The 25,203-nt window shown below is 33.7% G+C and overlaps 1 protein-coding gene across 5 annotated transcripts in view; it reads right to left on the bottom strand.

Moving 5' to 3' along the window:
- ct (cut) overlaps positions 1–25,203 on the bottom strand; it is a 151,127-nt gene that overhangs the window by 111,940 nt on the left and 13,984 nt on the right. For 4 of the 5 annotated variants that reach the window (XM_064436639.1, XM_053761022.2, XM_053761023.2 and 1 more), the window contains exon 2: positions 16,648–16,952. Coding sequence is in view for 3 of the 5 variants with exons in the window: in XM_053761022.2 (XP_053616997.1) it covers positions 16,648–16,770 (123 nt within the window). In the remaining 2 variants the exon portion in view is untranslated. Of the gene's footprint in view, positions 1–2,506; positions 2,546–16,647; positions 16,953–25,203 lie in introns of all 5 variants that reach the window. The other variant, XM_053761025.2, reaches the window with a different exon arrangement.

Here is a 25,203-nt window from a genome sequence, read left to right as displayed (position 1 = left end):
TGTCCGTTTTCCTTCCGACATTTTCAACAAGAGATCCATTGATCAGTTGTTTAAAAATTTCAATTTTAAAATTGGAACGTTTCCTTTTTGAATATTGCGCATTTTATTCCATTTACAAAAACAACATTTTCGTTACAAAACTTAATGCTTTATACTACAGGTATGTTTGTAATTATGGAAAAAAAGTAATTTCGTTTGGTGTCATTAACGGTCGGATAATTTTATAATTTGCGTGAAAATGCCGCAAAGCGTTACTCTTTTACACGCGTGTGCCTGCTCAAAAGAAACTGTCGTGTTGTTTTTAATGTATGCATTGCAAATTATAAGTTAAATATGATACGCATTGTCTCTTAATTGTTAAACGAAAACAGTAGTTATGTACGTAATTTTAGGGTTTAAAATATTAACGTAGTTATTCCTTGTTCGGTTAATAGTCGTTTTAACTCGCATAGAATGTAAATTTTCAACTTGTGCGATACAAAAATGGCCCATTAGTGCTTTTACTCGAATTCCCACTTTTTGAATTCACGAAGTGCTTTGATAGCATTTTTCGTCAAAATGTAAAGCAATAAAATTATGAAAAGTAATTATGAAATATCTTAATTAAGTCCGGATTATATTATTTAATTTAGTGTTTCGTTTTATGTCTACGGGATTTTTAATTGCTTCTATTCGATCTAGACGCTCATTAATTATTTTCCACATTAATTATAATTATTATTGTATTTTTACTTAACCTATCGGATTAAAAAAAAATTAAACTTTAACTATATATATAACTTGCTGCATCACGCAGGTGCGTTCCCGTAGGAATTTTGGGACTAACAGAATCTTATATTTAAGATTTCACTCTATCCTTGTATCAAATATCTTTGAGTTCAGTCTACAAAGTTAAAAAAAACTGGGAACAAACATATTTATGTTTGGTCCCAGTTTTTTTTTACCAGAAAGTCGAAGCTGGTGTTGCGTCGTACTGTTTGATTATGAGTTTAATATGTGGTATACACATTTCTGATTGAAGGAAAAATCGAAGCAAGAAAAGGAAAAGGAAAGCCAAGAAGGGCATTCCTAGATGAGATAAAAGAGAAGTGTAGGTGAAATCGATGGCTGAGGACAGAATGAGATGGAAAATGCTCCACCGACAAGAACAAACTTCTTAAATTAATTGATGATTGAAACATTTCTTCTCACATGTATAAAATAAAATAAAAATAAAACATATTTGTCTTCACATTGTCTTTAATTCGTGTCGTATATAAATTATTAAGAAAACTATATAAAATTATTTATTTCCGATCACTGAATACCGCGATTGGTGGTCTCGTCCAGAATCAATACAAATATTGAGCCTTGTATCGACGTTTAGCGGTTTTTTGTCGGTAACCTGATACGTGTGAAGTGCAGAGTGCCACAATATCGACAGTCGATGCTAATCAACTTTACAATAGCGCAACACTACACACGCAGGCTGCGGTCAAAAATCACTGCAACGATAGAATATTTTTGTCATTTTAAAGATTGTTTTAAAAATAATGAATCCTTCCAACTATTATGAGTAAATTCAAATTCTAATCATTTATTCAGAAATTAGACCTTCACAGGCACTTTTTCTCGTCAATTTTTATATTTATAGTTATTTCTCACAAACTACTGTAATATTGTGTTTTACATTTTACTTCTTATTCAAGGTCTTTCAAAAGTTTGCTTCAAACGGACATGAATCGAATCTGAGCCTTTAGTTACGTGTTTTTTATAAATTTTTCTGATCAACGTTACACATTCGTTAAAGTTTTATTTATGTTCCACTGCTTGGCAAAAATCTCCTGTATATTCTTCCACGTATTTTGTTTCACTTTTCTCACTCTAAGTCTATTATACGTAGTAAAAATCTCGAGTTTTTGTCGATATTGTTTCCCTAAAAATAAAACAGCGCACCCTGTGGGGCAGATCACACAGTGACTCAATAAAAAGTGTTGGTTTCCCTCCCAACTATTATCCCTTCTTTGATGTTTTACTATCCCGACAGGAGTGGCTAAATTGAGTGAACGAGATTCGGGACTTTTGCTTTGTCACATCCGCTTTTAAAAACTTCGACAAAGTTTCGAGTTATTTTATAAATTAGCAAGCGTTAACACCATGCTAACGAAAAAGATTTCAAAACACGAATGTGGGAGCGAAAATGCAATTGATACAAATTACCTGGCCACCATTGGAGCGTCAAAAAAATAAATTGGTGAAAACAAAAAAAAAAACATAGACAATACCGGCACACGTCTCCCGGCCGAGACGCGGGCAATGGAAACAAATTAATAATTAATTTCTGCGCGGCAAGCACTCGCCCAAGTTGGGGGCATTTGTTCGATCTCGTTTTGTTACAAATTCAAAATTCATCCGGAGAGTTCTAAAGTTAAAAATTGTCTCCTGTTTGTTACTTCTTGTTTTATTTCGATGGCCAGCACTCGATTTGTTTTTTTTTTCGATATGTTTTAAAACAGCCTGTACTTACTCAATTTTAATTTGCTCCTTGGCAGCTTGCTTAATTTACCTGAGAAAACAAAGACAAATTATGTAGGTAAAGTTTGATTTATTTTACTATTGGTTTATATCAAATGCATGATTTCATTTGAATAAAGGATTATTGCATCTTGTAATGCAATGATGCGGGCTTTGCCGTAAAATTGAAGTTTGATGCGTAATATTAATTTTACTTTACGGTCCCTCAATTATTTTACAACTAACATAAACGCTCAGCTCAATTGAGGGTGAGTGATAATGTATTTTAATGTAAGAGCCTACTTACTTTAGTCCTAAGTCCTAAACGACCAGACGTAACTTTATCGAGTACTTTATGGTAAAATGTTTGTTTTCAAATATCTAACTTATTTTGTAAATTTAGATTAAAAAAAAATACATTTCAACAGAATTTAAACATTGTATTTCTAATCTCAATAATGGGATATGACATTTAACATTATTATGACACAAACACTTGTGAAACAATCATAAACATTTCAAATATGAAGATATTAATTCTACTTTTTACTCCTAATGGGCGGCCGTAGTAATCTCGTTAAATATTCCAAATATGAATAACTGTTATTACAATTAACCGTTAAAATCGAACTTTAAGACAATTTCCACCCACCTCAATCTTAAAGAGGCTTAAATCTTTAATTATCGTGACACGATAGTCGCATAGCCAACCGCGGTCCTTATGAACCGATGACATTAATAAAACGATTTTATTCCTCTATAAATAACAATAAAAATAACATAAAATAGTTTACTTGACCGTGATCAATACCAAAAGTTTTATCGCCATTTTACGACTCGCCGATGGGAAGCCGAAAATGCCTAATTTGACTTCATTATGTGTATAGAAAACAATAAAATTATATTTTATTGGTTTACGTTCAAGAACAACTCCTCCCGTGATAATCGTGAGATAAAATGAATGCTCTTTCGAGTTTTATTGTTCCAGTTCTTTTTCGGTGCATTAGAAAATAATGTCAGTGTGCAAAACATAATCATATTTAAAAAAGGAATAAGTAACATATATATAAACAAGGAGGAATTAAAAAAATAACCCCTTTTAAAATTCGAATCGATCCTTTCACACTTCGAACAAACGGTCGCGACGGTTGATTTCCGTTCTTAATTCAAATAGAAGCGTCTTTTCAAATAGTTTTTTTCTCCCATTCAATCGATTTTGAATGAGTTCTAAAGTACGGGTCTCAATCGGTAATTCGAATAAGTTGAATAAGATTCGAATTTCGATTATAGATTCATTTGATAAGTGACCTCGTTTGAAGTAAAGGATATTGCTCATTTTATTGATCGAAAATTGAATGAACTAATCAAATGGATTTTATTTTAATCGGTCCAATTTTGAAGTCGTGGTCGGGTAAATTTAATTATAAATACGGAATGTTGTGACTGTATAATTATTGACTTTTAATTATCTTAGGTTCTGTCGATATTCTCAAATGTTTATAGCTGCGCTGGTCGTTGATGATGTTTTGCAATAACAGCGTTTATTAGCAGAATTAACATTAAATATAATTGGCAACGGAAAATAATTATCGGAAAACTCTTTGCAGTAAATTAAGGAAAAGGGGCGCAGTCGTAAACTAAGTATATTATGTGCGAACAGGTCGAATCGTAAATAGAGAACTGTATCCGATCAGCGTGACTTTCATTAGATTAAAAAAATAAAAATCTATAAAAACTCATAAAGTGCTCATAAACACGAAGGAGGTAATAAAAAACAGTCCGATGTCGTTCTCAGCTGTCGCGCGCTATTTCCGAACGTTCGAAAATCGAACGACATCGAACCAAGGGGATCGCGTCTAGGATTTTAAATTTAGATCGTTCTTTTATTTATTTCTTTCGTTCACTTTCTTTATTTACAGCCAGCGTCATTCGATATTATGAAAGTTTATATTATTCGAACGTTTGTAGAGTATCATTAGGTACGAATGCTTGCCAAGTAAGTGAGTGTCAATGAAACTCGGCACAATGCACTTATATTCTTCAGTCTTCGTCGACCCATAATGAGAATACTCATTTATAAATATAAACTTGACATAAAGTTTGGACAGCCAAACCTATTTCTCATCAACTTTGTTACGAAATATTCTGTTTCCATGTTGTAGGTATAATTTAATAAATTTAAATAACATTTCTTTTGATTGTTAAAAATGAAGTGCGAGACATTTTTGTTGCTAAGACTAGCCAGCATCGTGAAAAATCGTGGGCTATAGGAATGTTAAAAGATATATGGTTGGGTTATAAATTTTTATATCCGCTATTACAATTTATTTCATTTTAATATTGCGGAAAATATTTATAATAATATTTGATAACATTAATTTTATTTAATATGTATTTATTACCTATACTTATATTTTGTTCAACAAAACAATGATAATTTTGCATTATATACGACCATGTCAATGTTTAATTATAATATTATCACATAAATAAGTTATGTTTTATATTTATTTTCAACATACCTATTTAATCACTAATGAATGAATTTATATTTATGACGACCTCGGTGGCGTAGTGGTAAAGTTCTTGCCACTGAACCGAGAGGTCCCGGGTTCGATCCCCGGTCGGGTCATGATGGAAAATGATCTTTTTCTGATTGTCCCGGGTCTTGGATATTTATCTATATATGTATTTGTTATAAAATATAGTATCGTTGAGTTAGTATCCCATAACACAAGTCTCGAACTTACTTTGGGGCTAGCTCAATCTGTGTGATTTGTCCTAATATATATTTATATAAACTCGGAATAGCAATCGTATACGATCGTATTTGAATAAATTAATTCGATGTTCATATTTTAATTTAATTCGATTTTTCTTTTAACAACGATACTACTGGCCAGTAGAAAAAAAAAAGCAAATTGAAGCTTCAGCAAGACCGTATACAATCCGGATTTCCTTGAAGGCGGTTGACAGTGACATTTTAAGTCCCCTTTTCGATATATTTGACAGGTAGGAGCCATGGATTTGTCGATCTGACGTTTGTAATCTCAGTCTTTGAGATGTTCAGCTAGTAATTGGTCAAATGTCGATATGCGCTACGCCAATCAGAAAGTTTATAGAAGCAAAGAGAAAAATAAAGTGTTATCAAAGTCGCTTCCCGCTGTCGTCAGAATTATAAATCAACTAACGACTCGCCCTGGCTTCGAACGAGTGCAATATTATGCTGGTTATATACATACTTTTTAGATGAGAGTTTTTAAATATATAGAATGATTCAACAAGAAAGTTTATATGTATTTAACATGTCGTTAGTTGCTTTATAATTCTGCCGCCATGTGCGGTCGTTCGCAAATTAAATAGCGCACGTCTCCTCGGCTTTCTGTTACAAATTTCCGTCCCTTTTCAACAATGAATTATTTTTAGTTTTAAGCAATGATTTGCTTAACAAACTTCACATGGAGTCCTATAGATAACTGTTATAGTCATTAAAGAAAAAAAAAGAAAAAAGTAAAAGTTTGCGCATTATTCAGTTCCGGTTTTATTTAACATATAAAATAAACCATTGTTGTTGATTAAGAAGCGGTGGTGGTGTAATGGTTAAGACGCCCGCCGTTGAACCGAAAGGTCGAATCTTACTCGTGCCACATGAGTTTGTATATCAATCTGACTCATGTATAGTAGTTTTCATCGGCCACCACTTGCTACCGGTGAAGGAAAACATTGTGCATTGTCATCAGCAAACAACTCCATTAATGGTGCCAAGAAAGTCGGTATGTGTGTTTAATTCCACGTAATGACCACGACCCTCAGCCATGAGGAATACGACCATGAAGAAGAAGATAAAGTATTCTAGATATTCGCAAGTTCGAATAATTTATTTTCTCTTTAGCCACAACGTTATTTAATAATTTTGTCATTAGTTGAAAATTTTTAACGCACTTGCAAAATGTAAACCATAGGGTTTACGACCTTCCTTCGTTAACGTTTAAAAGCATCGATAAATTTTCTATTTCCAATTCTAGTTTCGTAACGATCATTAACTGACATCGTGAAGTAGGGATGTGTGTGATCGATGTTTTTCGGGGGAACATCGATACACCGTTTTTAAATTATGCTTTCTAAAAGTGGAACAGCCCATTGGTTCACTATTTATTTATTATTTTTTATCTATTCCGTCAGATATAGTTACCCAACTATATCTGTTGATATATGATATTTTACGGGCATAAAATTGCAACGCTTTTTTCTTTTTTCTCTATGAGATTAATAAAAAATAATTATGCGGTTCCTGATCGCATTTATGTAGAATACTTTTGTCTTTTAAGATAAATCATAGATATTATGATCATTGTGTTTAGTTTAAGGCAATAAATAATAGGGAAATGTCGATTATTTCCTGAAAGAAGTTTGCATCACTCGTTGTGATAATAAAAGTCGAAAGAACGCATTCCATTTATATTTAAATTTAAATCTGAAAGAGCGACATATTTTTAAAAGTCGAACTCACAACGACCTAATCGCTGTTTTCGATTCCCGCGTCTTGTGAAAGAGTTCGGATTCGAACGCGTTCTAAATTTGAATGTTTTTGATTTTCGAACGGCTGCCGGGACACGTCAATGGCAGTTGAAAAATGGCGCCAAGTTATGAAATCCGTTGTTTTCTTTTTATAAATTGTATTTGATTGTTTTCGTTATTTTTTTTCCTCAACCAAAACTACACGACGTTGAATTCGTATATCTTTGATACGTGATAGCAATTTATCTTTTTTAAATGAAACACAGTTAATTTTTATGTCTCACTGGTACTTAATAATTTTGCTATAATATTAGCAATAAGATAAAATCATACGATCATTTAAGCATTAATAGATTTCAAGGATTATGATATGAATTTATTTACAACTGACAGACAATATAAGTGGTTAGATAAGACCTCAGTTTATATTAGGACTCAGCTCATATTAATGTAAATATACTAACAATATCATAAATTTATAAAATTAATTTTACTGTTAATCAAGGCTCAATGAGGTTATTATATTAAATTTTCTTTTCTTCGAGTGGTGAAAAGGTGAAAATAAATAAATATATTAGGACAAATCACACAGATTGAGCTAGCCTCAAAGCAAGTTCGAGACTTGTGTTATGGGATACTAACTCAACGATACTATATTTTATAACAAATACATATATAGATAAACATCCAAGATCCGGGTCAATCAGAAAAAGATCATTTTCCATCATGACTCGACCGGGGTTCGAACCCGGGACCTCTCGGTTCAGGGGCAAGCACTTCACCACTGCGCCACCGAGGTCGACTTAAACAAGCTATTCCAATCATTCCAGAAAAATCGCTAGCTATTCTAAGCATGTGACGGGTCAGCTTATGAAGTAGTGAGCGCGGGAATTTCAGCGTGATGCGTATCAATGCGAACAATGGGCGATTTTACTTTGTACCGTCAACAGAAGAAGGCAATGAGGATTATTGCACTTACGCAAAAATAAATATTATAAATTGTCATTTTGAGAAAAGGACATATTGAGAAAGGACATTGTAAGAAAAGGACATTTTGCGCCAAGACGCAATCAAACACTACAAATTGTGGTTAGTATATTGCTTTTTTTGCTGCCAAATCAATATTATCTACGGATGACTAAATATAAGTAAACAATACAAAAAGCAGAGCATATTTTTAGATATTTCATACTTGCTTTTGCCTGCGGCTTCGCGCGGTAATTTTCCGGGATGAAAGGTACCCTATGTCTACTTCATACTTCAAACAACATGTATGCAAAATTTCAAGAAGATTCGTTAAGTAATGCATGAAGAGGTAACAAACAAACAAATTTACTTTCGCATTTATTATATTAGTTAGGTTTACGAATTTAATCACTTTTTACAACCACTTGATGTGACAGTTGATTGTAAGAAGCGGTGGTGGTTAAGACGCCCGCCTGTGGATCGAAAGGTCTCAGGTTCAATCTTACTCGTGCCATATGAGTTCGTAAACCAATCTGACTCCTAGTAGTTTTCATCGTTCACCACTTGCTTCCGGTGAAGGAAAACATCGTGAGGAAACCTGTACACTGGTGGACAGTTCAGTTCACTAGTGTGTATGCTGACTACCTGTCAACAGATGGCGGTAAGTAGTCGTAAAAGTCATGTCAGATGCCTTTAGGCGACTTGAAAAAAATCTGATACCAGTGTTAGCAATAACACACTCGATATGATGATGACGAGTTGAATGTTCAGAAATAGTTATCATAAGCTCATGATTTTGCAAACCATAGTATTTTGCAGTTCGATAGCAATCGCTCAAGAAACATGTTCAATGACATTTTACTATTAGGCAACACTGAACAACTTTCAACTCTAATCCTTGCGTTGTAGGGCTCAAATTCACTTGGCAGCACCTGTGTAAACTTAGTAAGATCCAGACAATCCTCAATGCAAGTTAAACTTAAGGTTTAAGTAAATATGAAGTTATCGTCGGATACAGCAATAATGTTTCAGTGTGTTACGTCGATTTTGTAAGTCGATGAAGCACGTTTGAGCAACCCGAAGATTTACCTATTGTTAATTTGATAGTTCCAAAGTTTCCTAATAAATAATTTTGCGTAATGAATTAGTAAATGTCGTGAAAACATTACCGTATGTATTTAACGCTGTAGATAAAGCCGAAAATTTCCATAATATTATTCAAATATACCTAAGTAAATTATGTTTTTTAGCACTAGATAGGTTTTCATGGTTTGACATGGAACACAGCATTAAAAGGCAAAATAAGTTGTAAACTTTTTAATTTTTATTTGAGCTGTCAATGTCAAAATTTGATATATTTTTTTCTTTATTAATAATCGGTTTGCGTAGGGCACTCCAAAAATTGTTCAGCTTTTGATAACCGGAGTTGACTTGTTAATTGTAATTAAAATGTTTTTTTTTTTCCTTATGTACTTTATTAAAAATATATATATGTTCAAGTACTTACAAATTACACGTGGTAAAACGTGTTTTTAATTAAGTATTGATACAGAGATCACAATCGAACGATAAATTTAATCATGCAGATGTTTAGATGTTATTATCGGCATCTGGCAGGCATGTGCTTCGAACTTGCCAAATTTCGATTGGCATACCAATAAACATTTAGGAAAAACCTTACAAGAATATACGTAACTCTATTGTTGAAATTGAATTTTACGAAACTTGGCTACCATGTTTAACCGTGCGTGCGATGCGTTCACATTTTAAATTACGAATTAGAAGAATACTATCGAAATTTAAAAATACCAACAAACATGTTTTTTGTTTCATACTAATTTAATTTATTTCATGCCAGATACAAAATGTTATGACTATTGATATACTTTTAAGGCCACTTTTATGAATAAAAATGAATGAACGGATCTAATGAATGAGAACATATAATGAAAGTTATTTACCGGAACGATTTTAATGGAAAGATCGGTAGTGAGTGTCGGCCATTATAATGTAATTGAAGATCTCTTGAGTATCGATTAGTCATAATTACCGATATATCGATTCATCGCGTGTCGTTCAATATTCTTTTACCAGTCCGCTAATGGGGTAGAACAAGATGATTCTACGACTATATTCATTAAAATTTGTATAAGAAATGGAAAAGGTTATATAAATTTATGAGTTTTATATTGTGAGAATCATTTTTATCGAAAGAGCTCACCCAGACAGGCGATATTTTTTATTAACATGCAAGTAGGTATTATAATAATTATTTATATTATTATATTCAAGCCTATTGACTTCGTAATTTCTGGTTAATACGTTCCATGTACAATTACAACTATGGTTTTACTACTACACAACAATTTTCTTTGCAGAATAGATTTTGAGATTTGTTTTTAATGAAAATCTTTGATTTTACATTTGATAGTAAGTAGCGAAAATTGTCTTTAATCATAGTTATATTTTACACCCTTACATTGCAGATTCAACAGGTATAAAACCAGTATAAACTAGATCCGATATTAGCCAATCACAATCCAAGCTATTAGCCGAACACGTCGATTATGTTAATTTGAATGTCAATAATACACAAGGGAAATAGTTTGACGTAGTATGGCTTGAATTTTAAAATGTCTAATTTTTGTAATGTGGCTTTATAACAATCTCGTTCAATCTGAATGATTTTTTATGTAGAATTAAGCTAAGCTATTAAAAAAATTGATCGAAAGAAATGTTTTACATGAATAAAAGTGAAAAGGCCGATTGAAAAACATAATATTCATTGTCCAAAACCAAAAAGGGAACGCTAACATTCAAATTAAGATTTCAAATTCGAAATTCAAAGTAGCGATTACTGGCCATTTACAGCCAGTTACTGGGAATACCAGCCCTGAACATGTTAAAGGCCTACTTCACATTAGTTGCGGACAAATCGTCTTCAAACGTCCGATTATGGCCTATGAATTTAATACGTTCACTAATGACGAAACTTGAACTTGTTCTTTGTTCCACACAGTTGGGGTTCCGCATGTATTGTTAAACTTTAAACATATCAATTTTATCAGACTTAATCACTTTTAGTGCCAACGAAGCCAGCCTGGCTGACATTTATCAGTGATATTTACTACCGATAGTATTTTATTTAAAAAAATTAAAAGACACTTGTGGATCGTTCCCACATGACATCACAATGTAGATTTGCTAAAATGAACTATAATGACTTGAATTAGAGGCGAAATTGGCGTGTAATACAAGGGATTACGCTCAAGACCCTGTGTTCATGTCTCGAGGCACTCTCCTATACCTAATAACCATCAATGATCGGGCCGATTGTGAAAAATATCATTAAAAAACCATCAGCGCACTGATGATTTGACTGTCTGTACAGATGATTCGTGATGCCGGCCATCAACCGCAATCGATTCTTTATTTTTTTATTATTATTAAATTATCGAGCCGTGGAAGTCATTCATTTATGCTTGATTCGCTCTGTTTTGGTACTTAATATACTGCTACACAAATTTCACAATGATTATTTTAACATGGTATTGTTTTATTATTTTTAACAACATCTAGACCTTATTGTCATGGAAGAGAGACTGAATTCGGATGTGTATTTATTAATTAACATATTGATCGACTAGAAACTTAACCGATGATCGAGCTAACGAATCGATAGATCCCGCCCACCGATAGTATAGGGGGAGGGGCGCAAATCGAATTAGCGAGGCCGATGAATCGATTAACCTCGAATATCGGCAAAAAACACGATTAGCCCCGAAATCATCGACAGCCGAAAAAAGGTAACAACCGACGGTTAATGGCGTGTTTTTGTTCGAAATTCGAAGATTTGAATTCGTAATTTCCAACCGCAAGACGTTCGAATCATTTGTCAGTGACAATTTTTTGGTTGCAATCGATTTTTAAATACAGGTTAAGTTTTTTGGATTCGGCCGGCGGCAGCGTCCAGCTTTTGGGCTAAGTGTTGGAGTTTTTGCAAATTATTTCTTATGTCGAAAATATGTTGGTACTTAAGATGGTAAAAAGTGAAGTATCGCTCAGGATATTTCGTCTATGTCCTGGCGTTACTATCTCCGACCCAGAACTGACGCAGGCATGGGAAAGCCGCACCGTTTTTTGCTCGAAGGGACACATTCTTCTGGACATCAAGGCTGTGGGAACAGATGGCATTCCTCGCGAACTCGTAGGGAAATGCGCTCTTTTTACGATCCAATACGATACGATCGACCGATTCGAGTCGATTAATTACGTCTCGAAATTCGAATGGTTGTGGTGACGTTGCCAACCCCAATTAACGTCCAACTTTTGCCGCGTTCCAAATTTGATTTTTTAAAACCTTTCTAGAAACGATTTTTAAAACAAATTTATTTATAGACAAAATTGAAGCTCGTTTGTTTATTTTCGAAACTTTTTTAATTGATAATAATTTTTTAGTTATCTTCCAGCTTTAGTTTCTGTCAGTTATAATTAATCTTAAACTATAATCTTAAACTTTCACTAAGTTTTATTAAAGCTACTATACTACTTTATTAAAGCTATACCATAAAATACCATAAAATATTTATGCAATAAAATCTGAATTGATGAATTCGCAAATTAAATCAATAAAATGAACATTGTTAGGTTATAAAACAAAATTGCGAAAACCCAATCGATATCGGGGTATAATCGATACGAAGTAGCATTAAAACAATAAAGTGGATTTTTATAGATGTTAATTGTTACTTTAAGATGGCGGTTAAATATAGTTTTAAAGACGACTCTGGATGGGTGGCTAATGGCCAATGGCACATTTATGACGATCAGTTGATGGCAAAAGATTGTATGTTTGTATGTATTTATTATGGTTTATGTCTCAAGAACGGCGATTGATTACTTAGGGGATAGAACTGTAATTGAAAACATAATTTTCTCAGGGTCTTCACATTCGTAAGAATACGAAGAAGCTTCGCTCCTTTATAAAAGGTTATTGCCGGCATGTAGAAGAAACTCGGATAGTGTGAAATTATAAAAAATAAAAAAAGTAATCACATTTAATTTTCGAACACCGAAAATATATCCATAAAATTTTGACAACAAAAATAACTGGCTGTTCTTTTTTTTTCTTTTTGCAATAGTACAGAAGATTAGCGGCCAGTATTTTTGATCACTATTTATATAACTCCTTTGGATAATTAGAAACAGACGGGTTACGAGCTGTCAAATTAGTTTGCGGTGGACGTTAGGCTTCTTTGCTTCTAACAAAACAACGGATCGTGCATGGTAGCCCTTACGTCCATTTTATATTTTTACGTCCACTCATAGGTTATTATGTTTATTGCTGAATACAAGGATAATACGTACCGTATAACTAGGGTTTTAGATTAGGACGTAAAATTGGATAGATTTCAAGTATTATTATTATTAAATAATATAAAGATGTATAATTATTTCAGATAATATATCGTTTGGAACCCATTTTGGTCTACTGAACTGAAGTTTCGATAATTTTGTTATCGAAACTATCGATGATTTTTCCTATTATTTTTTTTTTAAGATTCCAAGTCGTGAAGAAATAGCTAGATATTATTTCAGAATTATAAAATACAATTCATTTCTTTTCGTTGTCTTGTTGAAGTTTCAACGTTCTCTGGCTCTTGCAGAATGCGAATATTATCTCATAACATACCGTGCCAATTGATTTTCTTTTTATCAGTATTTTTACGTACATATGTACTTAATTATCGGGTATTGTCTGTTCCCAGGTCTGTAAGCTATGCAAATGAAGCCACTATTTAAACAAGCCTAATCGATAGAATTCAAGACACGATGCATGTAAATTTTCAATGTAAATATTCTAAATCAATGTTGTTACAATGCTATCTGGATGTATTATGTGTGTATCTGGCCATCGCGTTCGGTTCTCGAATGAATATTTATTTTTGTAAAACAGTATTACGACCATTGTTCATAATTTGTCGTCTTGTATCGCTGAATAAATCCGAATGCTACTGGCTGGCAGTCATTTAACGTTGAAATTTAGAATCAATTTTGTTTTCATCGATTTGAATTTAGAATTTAGATTTTTAAATTGGCATAGCAATATTGTTTTTTTATTAGGTATATAGAGATGGGCATCGATGGATTCTTATTTTTAGCAACAGACAGACGATAATTATTTACAAAACAATTAATCACGTAAGCTATAAAAAGATGCAAAGATCATTGTCACTTTGCGGAGCGGCGAAACACAAACAAAAACGATTCACGCTCAGCCAAGGTTGATTTTTTACTAAGTAAATTTTACATCTACATAGTAATTTGCGATTTGAAACAAAATTCGAATCGTGTCGCCGCCATATTGACTTCTACGTGTCTGTCATTAGGAATTGTTAAGACGTGAATACACTTTTCAACCAAGTGTTTAAATCTTAAACTATAAATAGTTTTGTTTGTTTGTTTGTTTCTAATTATAGAAAATCAGAAGGTGTAAACACAAAAAAATTACGGACTTTCATATGTTGTTCAGTTCAATGATAGTGCGTTAATTACCTAAGGAGCGATTGCTCGATAACTCGATACAATCGATTTTGCTCACGTACAAGTATAATTGACATATCACAGGTGAGTGAAGTCAAAGATCGGATCATTATGTGGGATCACGCTTGGCATGTCGACTTCCTTTTCTCTTTATTTACAGCTGTCAATAGACCACGGAATTTGTATACAATCTTACATGCTTCGTTGATATGATTTAGTTTATATTTGTAAATAATTTTGTACTTTTTCTGTACGAATGTGTATGTACAAGAAAATTGATATCACTTTAGTACACAATTAGTTGGTATTGGTATCGCTGGAATTTCCAAGTCAGAATAGCGTTATTTAGAATTGTAAGAAACTATGTCCCAAACGAAGCTATATTAATTAGATCGTAAGTTTGTCTTGTCCTTTATTTCACTTCATCAATTCCGTAATTATAATTTCTATACTTAATGGCTATTTTTGTTTTAGATTATTTCTTTGTTTTGATGAAATCTCTATTTTAAGGCATCTGACATGACTTGTACGACTACCTACGTAAGTAATCGTGTTCACACTAGTAAACTTAAACTGTCAACCAGTGCGCAGGTTTCTTTTTATTAAACTATTATACAGGAGTTATTTTGATAATTAAAGGAGTTATTTTGATTATTAACAAAATATTAATTAAGCCGGAAGAATTAAGATAAAATGAAAGAATATATAAAGAATAATAAAATAAAATAGAAGAAATAAAATGTACGAAAATGTATTGAATATACTAATATTCGAAATTCAAAATTAATCTTACCGATAACAGCCCAACACTAACAAAACATTATCATGCCGAACAATCTTTAAATAATTGCGATTGTACAATCAAATCGACTAATCGAGAACTCGATCCCGACCGGGCACAGGTTAATTGCACACATAATGCGAAACTATTAATTGATTTTGTCCCTCTATTGTTTAAAGGTTATCTTTATTGTCATTGGTAATGTGGGTTCGGTTACGAGTAGTTGTCATAACTGTTTTGTGGTGGCGCTAGTGTGCACTGACAACTGAGACATACAATACAAGGTGGAATTTCTTAAACTCTTTACTTACTTGATCTTAGACATAGAAACCGTATACCTGTGTCGCCACAGACACTAAAACAATATAGATTATTAAAACAATATTGATATTACACGTACATACAAGCATAATGCTAAAGGAATTAGTGTGCTGCAGCAAGGCAAAAAGGCACTTTCTGCACATCAGTACGAAAACACTGATTTTCATTTATTGCCGTCAATGTAGGTAATCTTGATAAATAATAGATCAATTCCTGTACTTTTAGTTGAAAGAAAAACAGAAACAAAATAGCTTTAGTTATCTTATCGAATAGTGCTCGATTATCTGTTTTCTACCGACATTTATAAAGAAAATTAATTTGAATTGGCTTGATGTTGACAAGAAGAAAATATTCTTTGCCAATTATCTGACGTAGTGTGAAGTGGAGGAGAAAAAAAATATGAAAATGGACCTGGGATTCTGTAGCTGTATGGCCGCGGAAGCATCCGAGAATGCACTCATATAAACACAAAACATCAAATTGATGTCACACATCAAAAATCAAACTTTGACACCTCCAGTGTTTATTCGTACTTCACGAACAGGTGTCTTTAAGTTGTATTATATGGAAATACATACAGACAGCTGTTCGTATCCAAATCGATTGTGTCTTGGCACGTGGTTAGTTTAAGAATAGCCTCGTAAACAGAGATGCATGTAGAAATAGGGATGGATGGTGATAGACGTGTATCAAAGCATGTCGGCGTAACAAGTGGGCATGTTTCCCGTGGAATTTGAACCTACGACTTCGCTGTTAGAGGCCATAGGTACATCTGTACATAAGTGTAGATGTAACATTAGAAAAATTTGGTGTTTTATATAACAAAACAAATGAATTGACTTTTTGAACAAAAACACAAAAACAGATGTACAACACATCCAGAAGCACGAACAATATATGGAAATAAATTTACTCTTTGGGAATCGAACACACGACCAAGACCTTTTATAGTGCTAATTACACATTACACATCACTACTGTGCAGTATTCTGCGCTAGAAGTGCATTAATATCAGAAAAACGTACCTGTTGCCAGAACTGCGCGAGTAGATATATCCTCTCTTTCTTGAAGAGCCAGTCCATTGAGTGCATAGCTTGCACCTCCGCCTCTGGAGCGGCGGGCAGACTAGCTGCGCCCGTTGGGTGCATTCGGGTTTCTCACCGACTCATGTCAAAATCCGTCAATATCTCAAACGTCAATGTCAACGTTAACTTCGCACCACGCGCCGTACGCACCACATTCTAAATCCAAATTCGGATTCAAAACATCGAGTTCGAATTTCGAATTGTTCTTTTCGTCGCGTGCCAGTCTTTAGTGTTTCTTTCGCCCTCTGAAAAAGAAAAAGACGGTTGAATCGATTCGTATTGTTGTGCAGACAATCGACTCGTTCCGTGTCTAAACTAATTTGGTTACATTCGGTTCTGATGTTCGATAGCGGTGGAAATTGACAGCTCCGTGGAAACTTGCCACTGAATATTTTTCTACGATTTTTGTAATGCGATTTATGGTCTTATTACGTGTGGGGAAAAACTTTGGAGTGTGGATTTGTATATGTATTATCGTAAGTTGTATCCGTTTTTTTTTTTGCTATTTTCATCACTTATCAAGAGTTTACATGGAAATATGTGTCATAATAAAGCTATTTAATTATATTCTGGACAAAAAAATACAGTTTTTTTTTCTCTATATTCTTTGTTAACTTTAAATGGGAATTTCCCAAAAACATAAATAATTCAACCCCTATTTTAATTCCCTTACAACAACGTGTCGTCCGTCACACGCGAAACTTTAGTATTGATACGTTTTCGTACCGCCCAATAATAAAACATTTCTTATTGCGTTCTTATCGTAGCGTAGTCATCTTGTAATTTTTGGGGGCTTGATATCCATATTTTAGTTTAAGCTGCAAGAGGAAAGGTATTTTATTTATTTACTAGATGTTGCCCGGGGCTTCGCTCCCGTGGGAATTTTGAGAGAATATGTAGCCTATAGCAATCTTGGTTATTGTACCATTCTAATGGTGAAAGAAGTTTTGAAATTGGTTCAGTAGTTTCGGAGATTACCCGCCTCAAACATACAAACTCACAAAGTCACAAACTCACAAACGCTTACCTCTTTATAATAATAGTATAGAAGTATAGATTCAAACTTTATTACAGCAAATACAATTTGTTAAAGTATAAAGCATATTTTATTTTGTGAGGATTTAAAAAAAATCGCTAGAATCCATTTTGACAGGGGATTTTCTTCTCTAATAAAGTTAGATAATGAAATTAGTGCTTAGATAGAGTTATTATCCGATCAATCATCAAATTGTGTATCAAACGAACACACAATTTAAAGAAACTGTAGTAAATAAAATATTATTTATTTATTGTTTCGAAAAAAAGTTTTTTTTTTTTCAATCAATCCTTGTAAATATTTTTTGAAGGATTGACTTCTCGCGCTATATATTTCGGTATATAGTTCAAATATATATATATATATATATATATAGGATAGAGTACGATGAGCTTGACATGTCTGGTTCTCAGATAAAAACCTCTAAATTAATATAGAAGTGAAAAAAAATCATGAATAGGTTAATGTAACACACAATAAAATACTTCCATGATTAACTTTTCTTTTCAATTTTATCGTAACCAAATAAATCACAAACAAACCTAAAACCTGATTCCGAATGCGCATTACAAAGCAACACACAGTAAATCGTTCGCGTATCTTCAAAACGTAGCTAAAGGCAGTAAACCACCGAAGTACAGCAGCGAAACAGTTAAAAACTAAGTTATCGCCACCTAAACAAAGAGCAGTAACCGCGACTTGTAAATTTTACACGTTTGGCCCAAGTGGAGCGAGACAGCGTTTTGTTGTTTCATTTAATCTTTATTAATTTGTGAATACGTGACAAGAGGGGATCGGCTGGAGTTTGAGCTGAATAGAGAGCATTGTATTATATTGTAAGTAATACTATAAAATCTGTGATTTCGATAATTGGAAAGGTTGTAAATCACCCGAAGCTCCCTGGTTGAAAAGGAAAAGAATACGTTTAATTTCACTAAAAGTTATTCTTTAGTAGAAGAGTGACCTGCCAGATATCAAATTACAAATATCTATTATATACGACTACATTGAATACCAACGTATGGAATTCGAGCGAGAATTTATTTTTTGCTATTATCGCTGTACTACATATTAAGAGCTTTATATTGATACATGCAGGCTGTCGACAACAGCGGAACTGTAACATGACGGAATTTAAATTATTAATTTTTTCCCCGTTCGCTCTACTTTGTATTTATGACTCCAATACTACAATGCTGTTTGCTTGAATTCTAACTTGACGTAATAATTACGCTCATCCAAACACCCACTTGATTGTTTATTTTTCCGTTCGTTGCTGCCTATTCTCGCCCAAATTCAGCTGGATTTTTCTCATTCGCTACCGCCCCTGTCTTTAGCCTCATTGGAAGGCATTGGAAGGTGGCGGCCGGTGGGGTTCGCCCGTGAATTACTGGCGTGTCAATCAATAAACATGATAAGTGCGGCTGTGCCGTGCGCCGATATGCAAACAGGATTACCCCGGACACGAACTAGGATCGATTTGTTATCGATATGGTCAGCTTTGACCCGATTTTTTCGGCTGAAATTCGGTTTGAAAGTTTTTTTATACATTCCTAGGCAGGCAAACATGTGACCCATGTGATGGTAAGTGGCTACCACAGCCCATGGACTTGTATGGTCCATAGGCTGTGGCCCACCAGTATCGGTCAGGGAATAATTGGAGAATATAGGCTAGGAGGTACGCTTTTATGATTACATTGAGTTCAAAATAACAATCGATTTATTTTCTATCGATTCTATTTTTATTAGAAAGTAATGATAAATCTTCCATTACATTTTATTACTAAATCCGATATTAGATTAGACGATATTATACGAGAAGTCAATAAAACATAGACACAAAGAAACGATGTCATAAGTTAAATCGATCATACCGATTCGAGTCACGAAAATAACAAGCCTTCTTGCAGCTCAATGACTCATTCCAACAAAAACACGGACAACACAAATTATTCCCACTTCACAGTTTGATATTAGTTAATATTCATTAGTAGGGGGTGGCCAGATGTGATAGATAAGCGAGGTCTTATTAACGCAACAGTAGCTTCAATAACGCTAGTATTTGTGTGATGTTAGTTAACAGAACGTTACACAGTGTCATTATGTGCTTACTTTTTAATTATAAAAAAAAAATGTCTGTATGTAGCAACTATCTTTGCCGTAATTACTCTTGGCTGTTAAATACGAGGTGCCTTTGCCTCATTTCCGCATTCAAAATCGATTCCACAAAATTCTCGAAACAATTCAAAAATCGAACGTTTCAGGGTTACTCGCATAGGTAATTAATGTGCCGCTACTTACTGGTTGTATTCAAGAAATGTTGGCTTTATTCCTGAGGTAATAAAGATAGTTTTGTCTCGATAGTTTCTCCATCAATCGGCATTATTAAGTTTGTTATCGTATCGATAGTGATCTGTGCGGAAGCGGTCGCGTGCCAGGTCGCTCTATTAACGTTCTTAACAACTTTATTTTTCGGCAATTCGAAATTCGAATATGTTCCACAATATAAAATATAAATTGTTGAAATTACCTGAGAATTAGAATTGTAAATTTGTCGTGTCGTTAAGTGGTTTGTGTCGTGCCCTGTCTATCGAGTAGAAAGCTCGTAATTGAAATTATTTCTAAGGACAGACCGAGTGAATTATATGCAGTTGTTGTGAACGTCGAGACTCGAACAAAGAATTAAACCGAAATCATTTTATAGACGGTCTGAACGACATTATTCAGTCGCGGTGCCCGAATGACGTAGGATTAGGTGGATGTTCGTTGATTTATTAACACGAGATTTATCGATAAACGTTTCAGTCATAAAGTTGATGAAAAAAAGCTGACAGGTGCCACACAATAACCGCCCCGACACAGCCGCAAACATTTTTATCATAGTCGTAAATAAAGAAACTGTAAGATTACCCTCACACGCGTAAACTTTTTAAACACACCCAAGGAATAATCCACTGCAAATATAAAGTTTACAATTGTAAACATTGCATGTATGTCTTATTGTAAGTGTGGAAAGCATATTTTCGTGACGTATTCGATTTCCGAACACGCAAACGTCGTGTTGTCGCGAAACAAAAGCCGATAGTCGAACAGCAGTAAAATCTATCGTGCATCGAGAAAGAGGTTCGTGACAGGAAAGTTTGCTAGTTCCCTTTCAATCGATGCCTTTTAGTTCGGCATGCCTTTTTACTACTTACACTCTAACCCAATTATTTATACCCATGCAACTTGAAACAGACGGAGCAATAGACAAACTTTTTTCGTCTTGAATTTTGAACGAGCAAAACCGTTCGCCAACCGATGCCGCGGACTAGTCAGAAAAGTAATTGAACGAAGAAAAAGAAAAACTAATTCAAATTGGAATCTGAACCGCGAGCATTCGAATATCGTTTGAAGCGTTCCATTTTTGAATTCCTTCCCTGGTGCATTTCTTCCTTCTTTTGTTGCCATAGACTCGTTATCGACACGGACTTTGTGCCAGATATTAGTCATATTCCGATTGCCTTTTTAGTCGATTTCGAAATCTGTTTTAGGTTCCTCGTTTGCCCTTTGAACTGCGCTCGACATCGTGGATTCGATTATTTCATTGCCATTCTTTGATTGATGTATTTTTGTTTGCCATTTTCCGTTTGTTTATTGAACGGGAGTGCTTTTGTTAAGAGGCTTTTATCGATTTTTATATCGAGCGATTAATCGTTTTTTTATTGGTGCTCAATTTGGGGGATAGATAAGATCGTTTATTGAAGTTTTGTTGGGTAAAGTAAATTGTCAATTTTAATTTTCGTGATCGAGTGAGTTGGTTATAACGTCGAGTTATCACGATAGTTCGATTCGATTGATCAGCAACATCGCGTGTCCTCCATGTTTTATTTATCGTATGGCAGGTGCGGTCTTAAACATCTTGTGAAATAATTTTGTAGTCGATAAAAGATGTTTTCGTTTGAAGGTATTATGGCTGGACATAAAATATTGTTTTGCTTATACTGTCATTTCTGCTTCTTGAATTATTGTTTTTAAATCTTGACTTGAATTAATAAATTTGGATCAATTTATTAAATGCCAAGAATATGTTACATTAAAGAGAAAACTTAAATATCAAAGAATATTTCCGAAAATTCGTTTACGATTTAAAATCAATGTTTTATCTGAAGTCTCGATAGTTATTCAAAATTCGAACGTTTGTAATTTTGTTTTTAAGAAACTATTATTTCACGAAAAAAAGATGGCATAAAACATATTTCCAATAATTGTACTAAATTCTAAATTCAAATAAATACTAAATTCAAAAATATTATCAATCAACCAATGTTGAGTTTATTTTATGGAAAAACATCTGACGTATTCGTGTATTCGTGAAATGAATCCGTTCAGCGCGCCAATTCAAACGGCACCGGTTTTGTACAGTCTGTTGTCCGGAAACACGGAAAGTTTTCATAAATTTCTATGTGTAGAAACGAGGGATATATTAGTATAGATAAATCTGTGTGTCTAGCTGTAAAACTAGGTGTAGACGCAGAATTAGTATCAATTATAGCGTAGAACATACATACATGCTCGAATAAACTGGAAATGACTATGTCATGATGTGAAAAAAGTACAATCGCAGACAAAACGTATTCACTGCACATTTTTTTACAATATACTCTTTAATTAAATAATAATATTTTTTTAATTTTCTTTATTAAATAAATATAAAAATATATTAGAACAAATCACACAGATTGAGCTAGTCCCAAAGTAAGTTCGAGACTTGTGTTATGGGATACTAATTCAACGATACTATATTTTATAACAAATACATATATAGATAAACATCCAAGACCCGGGCTAATCAGAAAAAGATCATTTTCCATCATGACCCGACCGGGGTTCGAACCCTTTCGGTTCAGAGGCAAGCACTTTACCACTTGGATACTTGGATATGGATACTTTACTAAAAGTTTTAAATGATTTTTTTTTTAAATTAATCTAAGCGTATAATCACCATCGCAGCTGACTGTACATATCGTTGCACGCGATTCCGTATCGCATTACCCAGTGAAGTGTACCAGTTCGCTCGTTAATATTATTATGATCGATTGACTTCAGAAACACTCGTCTTTTACTCGAGTTTATGATCTGATCATCGAGATACGACGTCGAGGTGAAATGTATAGAAGCGACATTTGCTAAAAAACAATCCTTACATATTATAACAAGTTTATATGTTAGACAAATTAAAAAACCCCGACTTTCAATATTCATTTCGCTACAGCTTTTGAACGGCTAAACCGATTTTCATGAAACATAGCTAAGGACCTTAGCTAAGGACACTTGGGAAAAAAAAACAGAAAAAATCTCAACGAAAATCGGTTCATCGGTTTGGGAGCTGCGATGCCACAGACAGACACGTTAAACTTGTAACACCCCTCTTTTTGCGTCGGGGGTTAAAAAGAAATCCTCGCGTCTTGTCTGTATGTATGAACGCGATAAACTCAAAAACTACCCGACGGGTTTTAGTACGGTTTTCATAATTAGATAGTGTGGTTCCTGAGGAAGGTTTAGGTGTCTAATTTATTATGGCTTTAACCGAGCAAAGCCGGGATGGACCGCTAGTCTTAGAATTAAGAAAATAATTATTTTTTTCATTCTCGCTAAGTGAAATATAGCTGTTTTTGTAAAGCAAAAATGTAGCTGTTTTTTTCGTTTCTGAAATACAATTATGTTTTGTACTGTCATTGAATTTTACAGGCCAGCTGTTTTTATTTTTATTTGTAACAGTCTAATAAATATTTATCTATCTGTCTAAGCATGGAAAGACCATGTTGACAATTTATATTATTAATTATACAAATTCTACAAATAAATACACATATTTTTAAATAACTCATTAAATATCTTTAGGTTGTTCGAGACGCTATCCTTTTCCGGTGTCTAATTTAACGACTACCGCCATCTAGCGGCCGTATTATACAAAAGAGAAATGAACTGTCAGCAGGTTTCCTCAATATGCTTTCCTTCATCGAAAGTTGATAATGGATATTAAAATATTTTCAGGCACCAATTGTTTTTTTTTTTATATTTTGCAACTTATATATTTATATAAATAAGTAATAAATATATTAGTTACGGGATACTAACTCAACGACAATACATTTTATAACAAATACATACATAGATACTTAAACATTTAAAATATGAACATAGAATTAATTTATTCAAATACGATCGTATACGATTGCTATTCCGAGTTTATATAAATAATATATTAGGACAAATCACACAGATTGAGCTAGCCCCAAAGTAAGTTCGAGACTTGTGTTATGGGATACTAACTCAACGATACTATATTTTATAACAAATACATATATAGATCCAGGCCAATCAGAAAAAGATCATTTTCCATCATGACCCGACCGGGGATCGAACCCGGGACCTCTTGGTTCACTTTACCACTGCGCCACCGAGGTCGTCAAATATATAAATTTGTTCTATTGCTAATTAACTCAATGTAAACACATAAATCGTTGGAAAAACGTGTGAGAGGCGATGCTAAATGTAATATAAAACATTAGTTATTGTTATTTTGTATTTAAAACAGTCGGTTACGGTTTAACATTATGCGAAATATACCTATTTTATCTTTTAAAATAAGCTTTATTTTTTGCACAACATAAATGTGTAAAAAAACTGTTTATCGGTCGAATTTTTTTTTAAATTCTAAGTTTTAATTTCACCTCTAAGCCAGTTCCAGATATATATTGCTTAGAGTCGCGCGACTCATCTATCTACCACGAAAATATACTATACTTATCTATCATTATCCTCTCTTCATAGTCGTATTCCTCATGGCTGAGGCTCGTGGTCATTACGTGGAATGAAACACACACTAACAACTTTCTTGGCATTATTAATGGAGTGGTTTGTCATTGCCTTCTCCATTTCACACACAAGTTAATAATCAACCAGTGTGCAGGTTTCCTCACGATGTTTTCCTTCACCGGAAGCAAGTGGTGGTCGATGAAAACTGCTATATATGAGTCAGATTGGTACTCATGTGGCACGAGTAAGATTCGAACCAAAGACCTTTCGATCCACAGGCGGGCGTCTTAACCATTACACCACCACCGCTTCCTCCTTCTTCCTTATCCTTACATATCATAAAACAATATCCTCTGCCGCGTGTGTCTGTTCGCGATAAACTTAAAAACGGCACGGATTTTCATGCGGTTTCCACCAATAGATACTGTAACTTCCGTAAGACTATATAATGTATGTTTCTACCCGAGCGAAGCCGCGACGGGCCGCTTGTATCTCTATAAAAATATGTGTTTCAAAAAAGTCTCTTCAGATATCATCATGTCGATAAACGAATATAAAAAACATATTGCTGTAATTATGTTCTTTGGGAGTGTTAAATGTGTCTTTAATATGCTATTTCTGGACTATGTGTGAAAAGAAATAATTACTTAAAAGCTTAA

The sequence above is a fragment of the Plodia interpunctella genome, chromosome 21, assembly GCF_027563975.2.
Source record: "Plodia interpunctella isolate USDA-ARS_2022_Savannah chromosome 21, ilPloInte3.2, whole genome shotgun sequence".
NCBI lineage: Eukaryota > Metazoa > Arthropoda > Insecta > Lepidoptera > Pyralidae > Plodia > Plodia interpunctella.
This window is presented reverse-complemented; position numbering and strand designations above follow the sequence as displayed.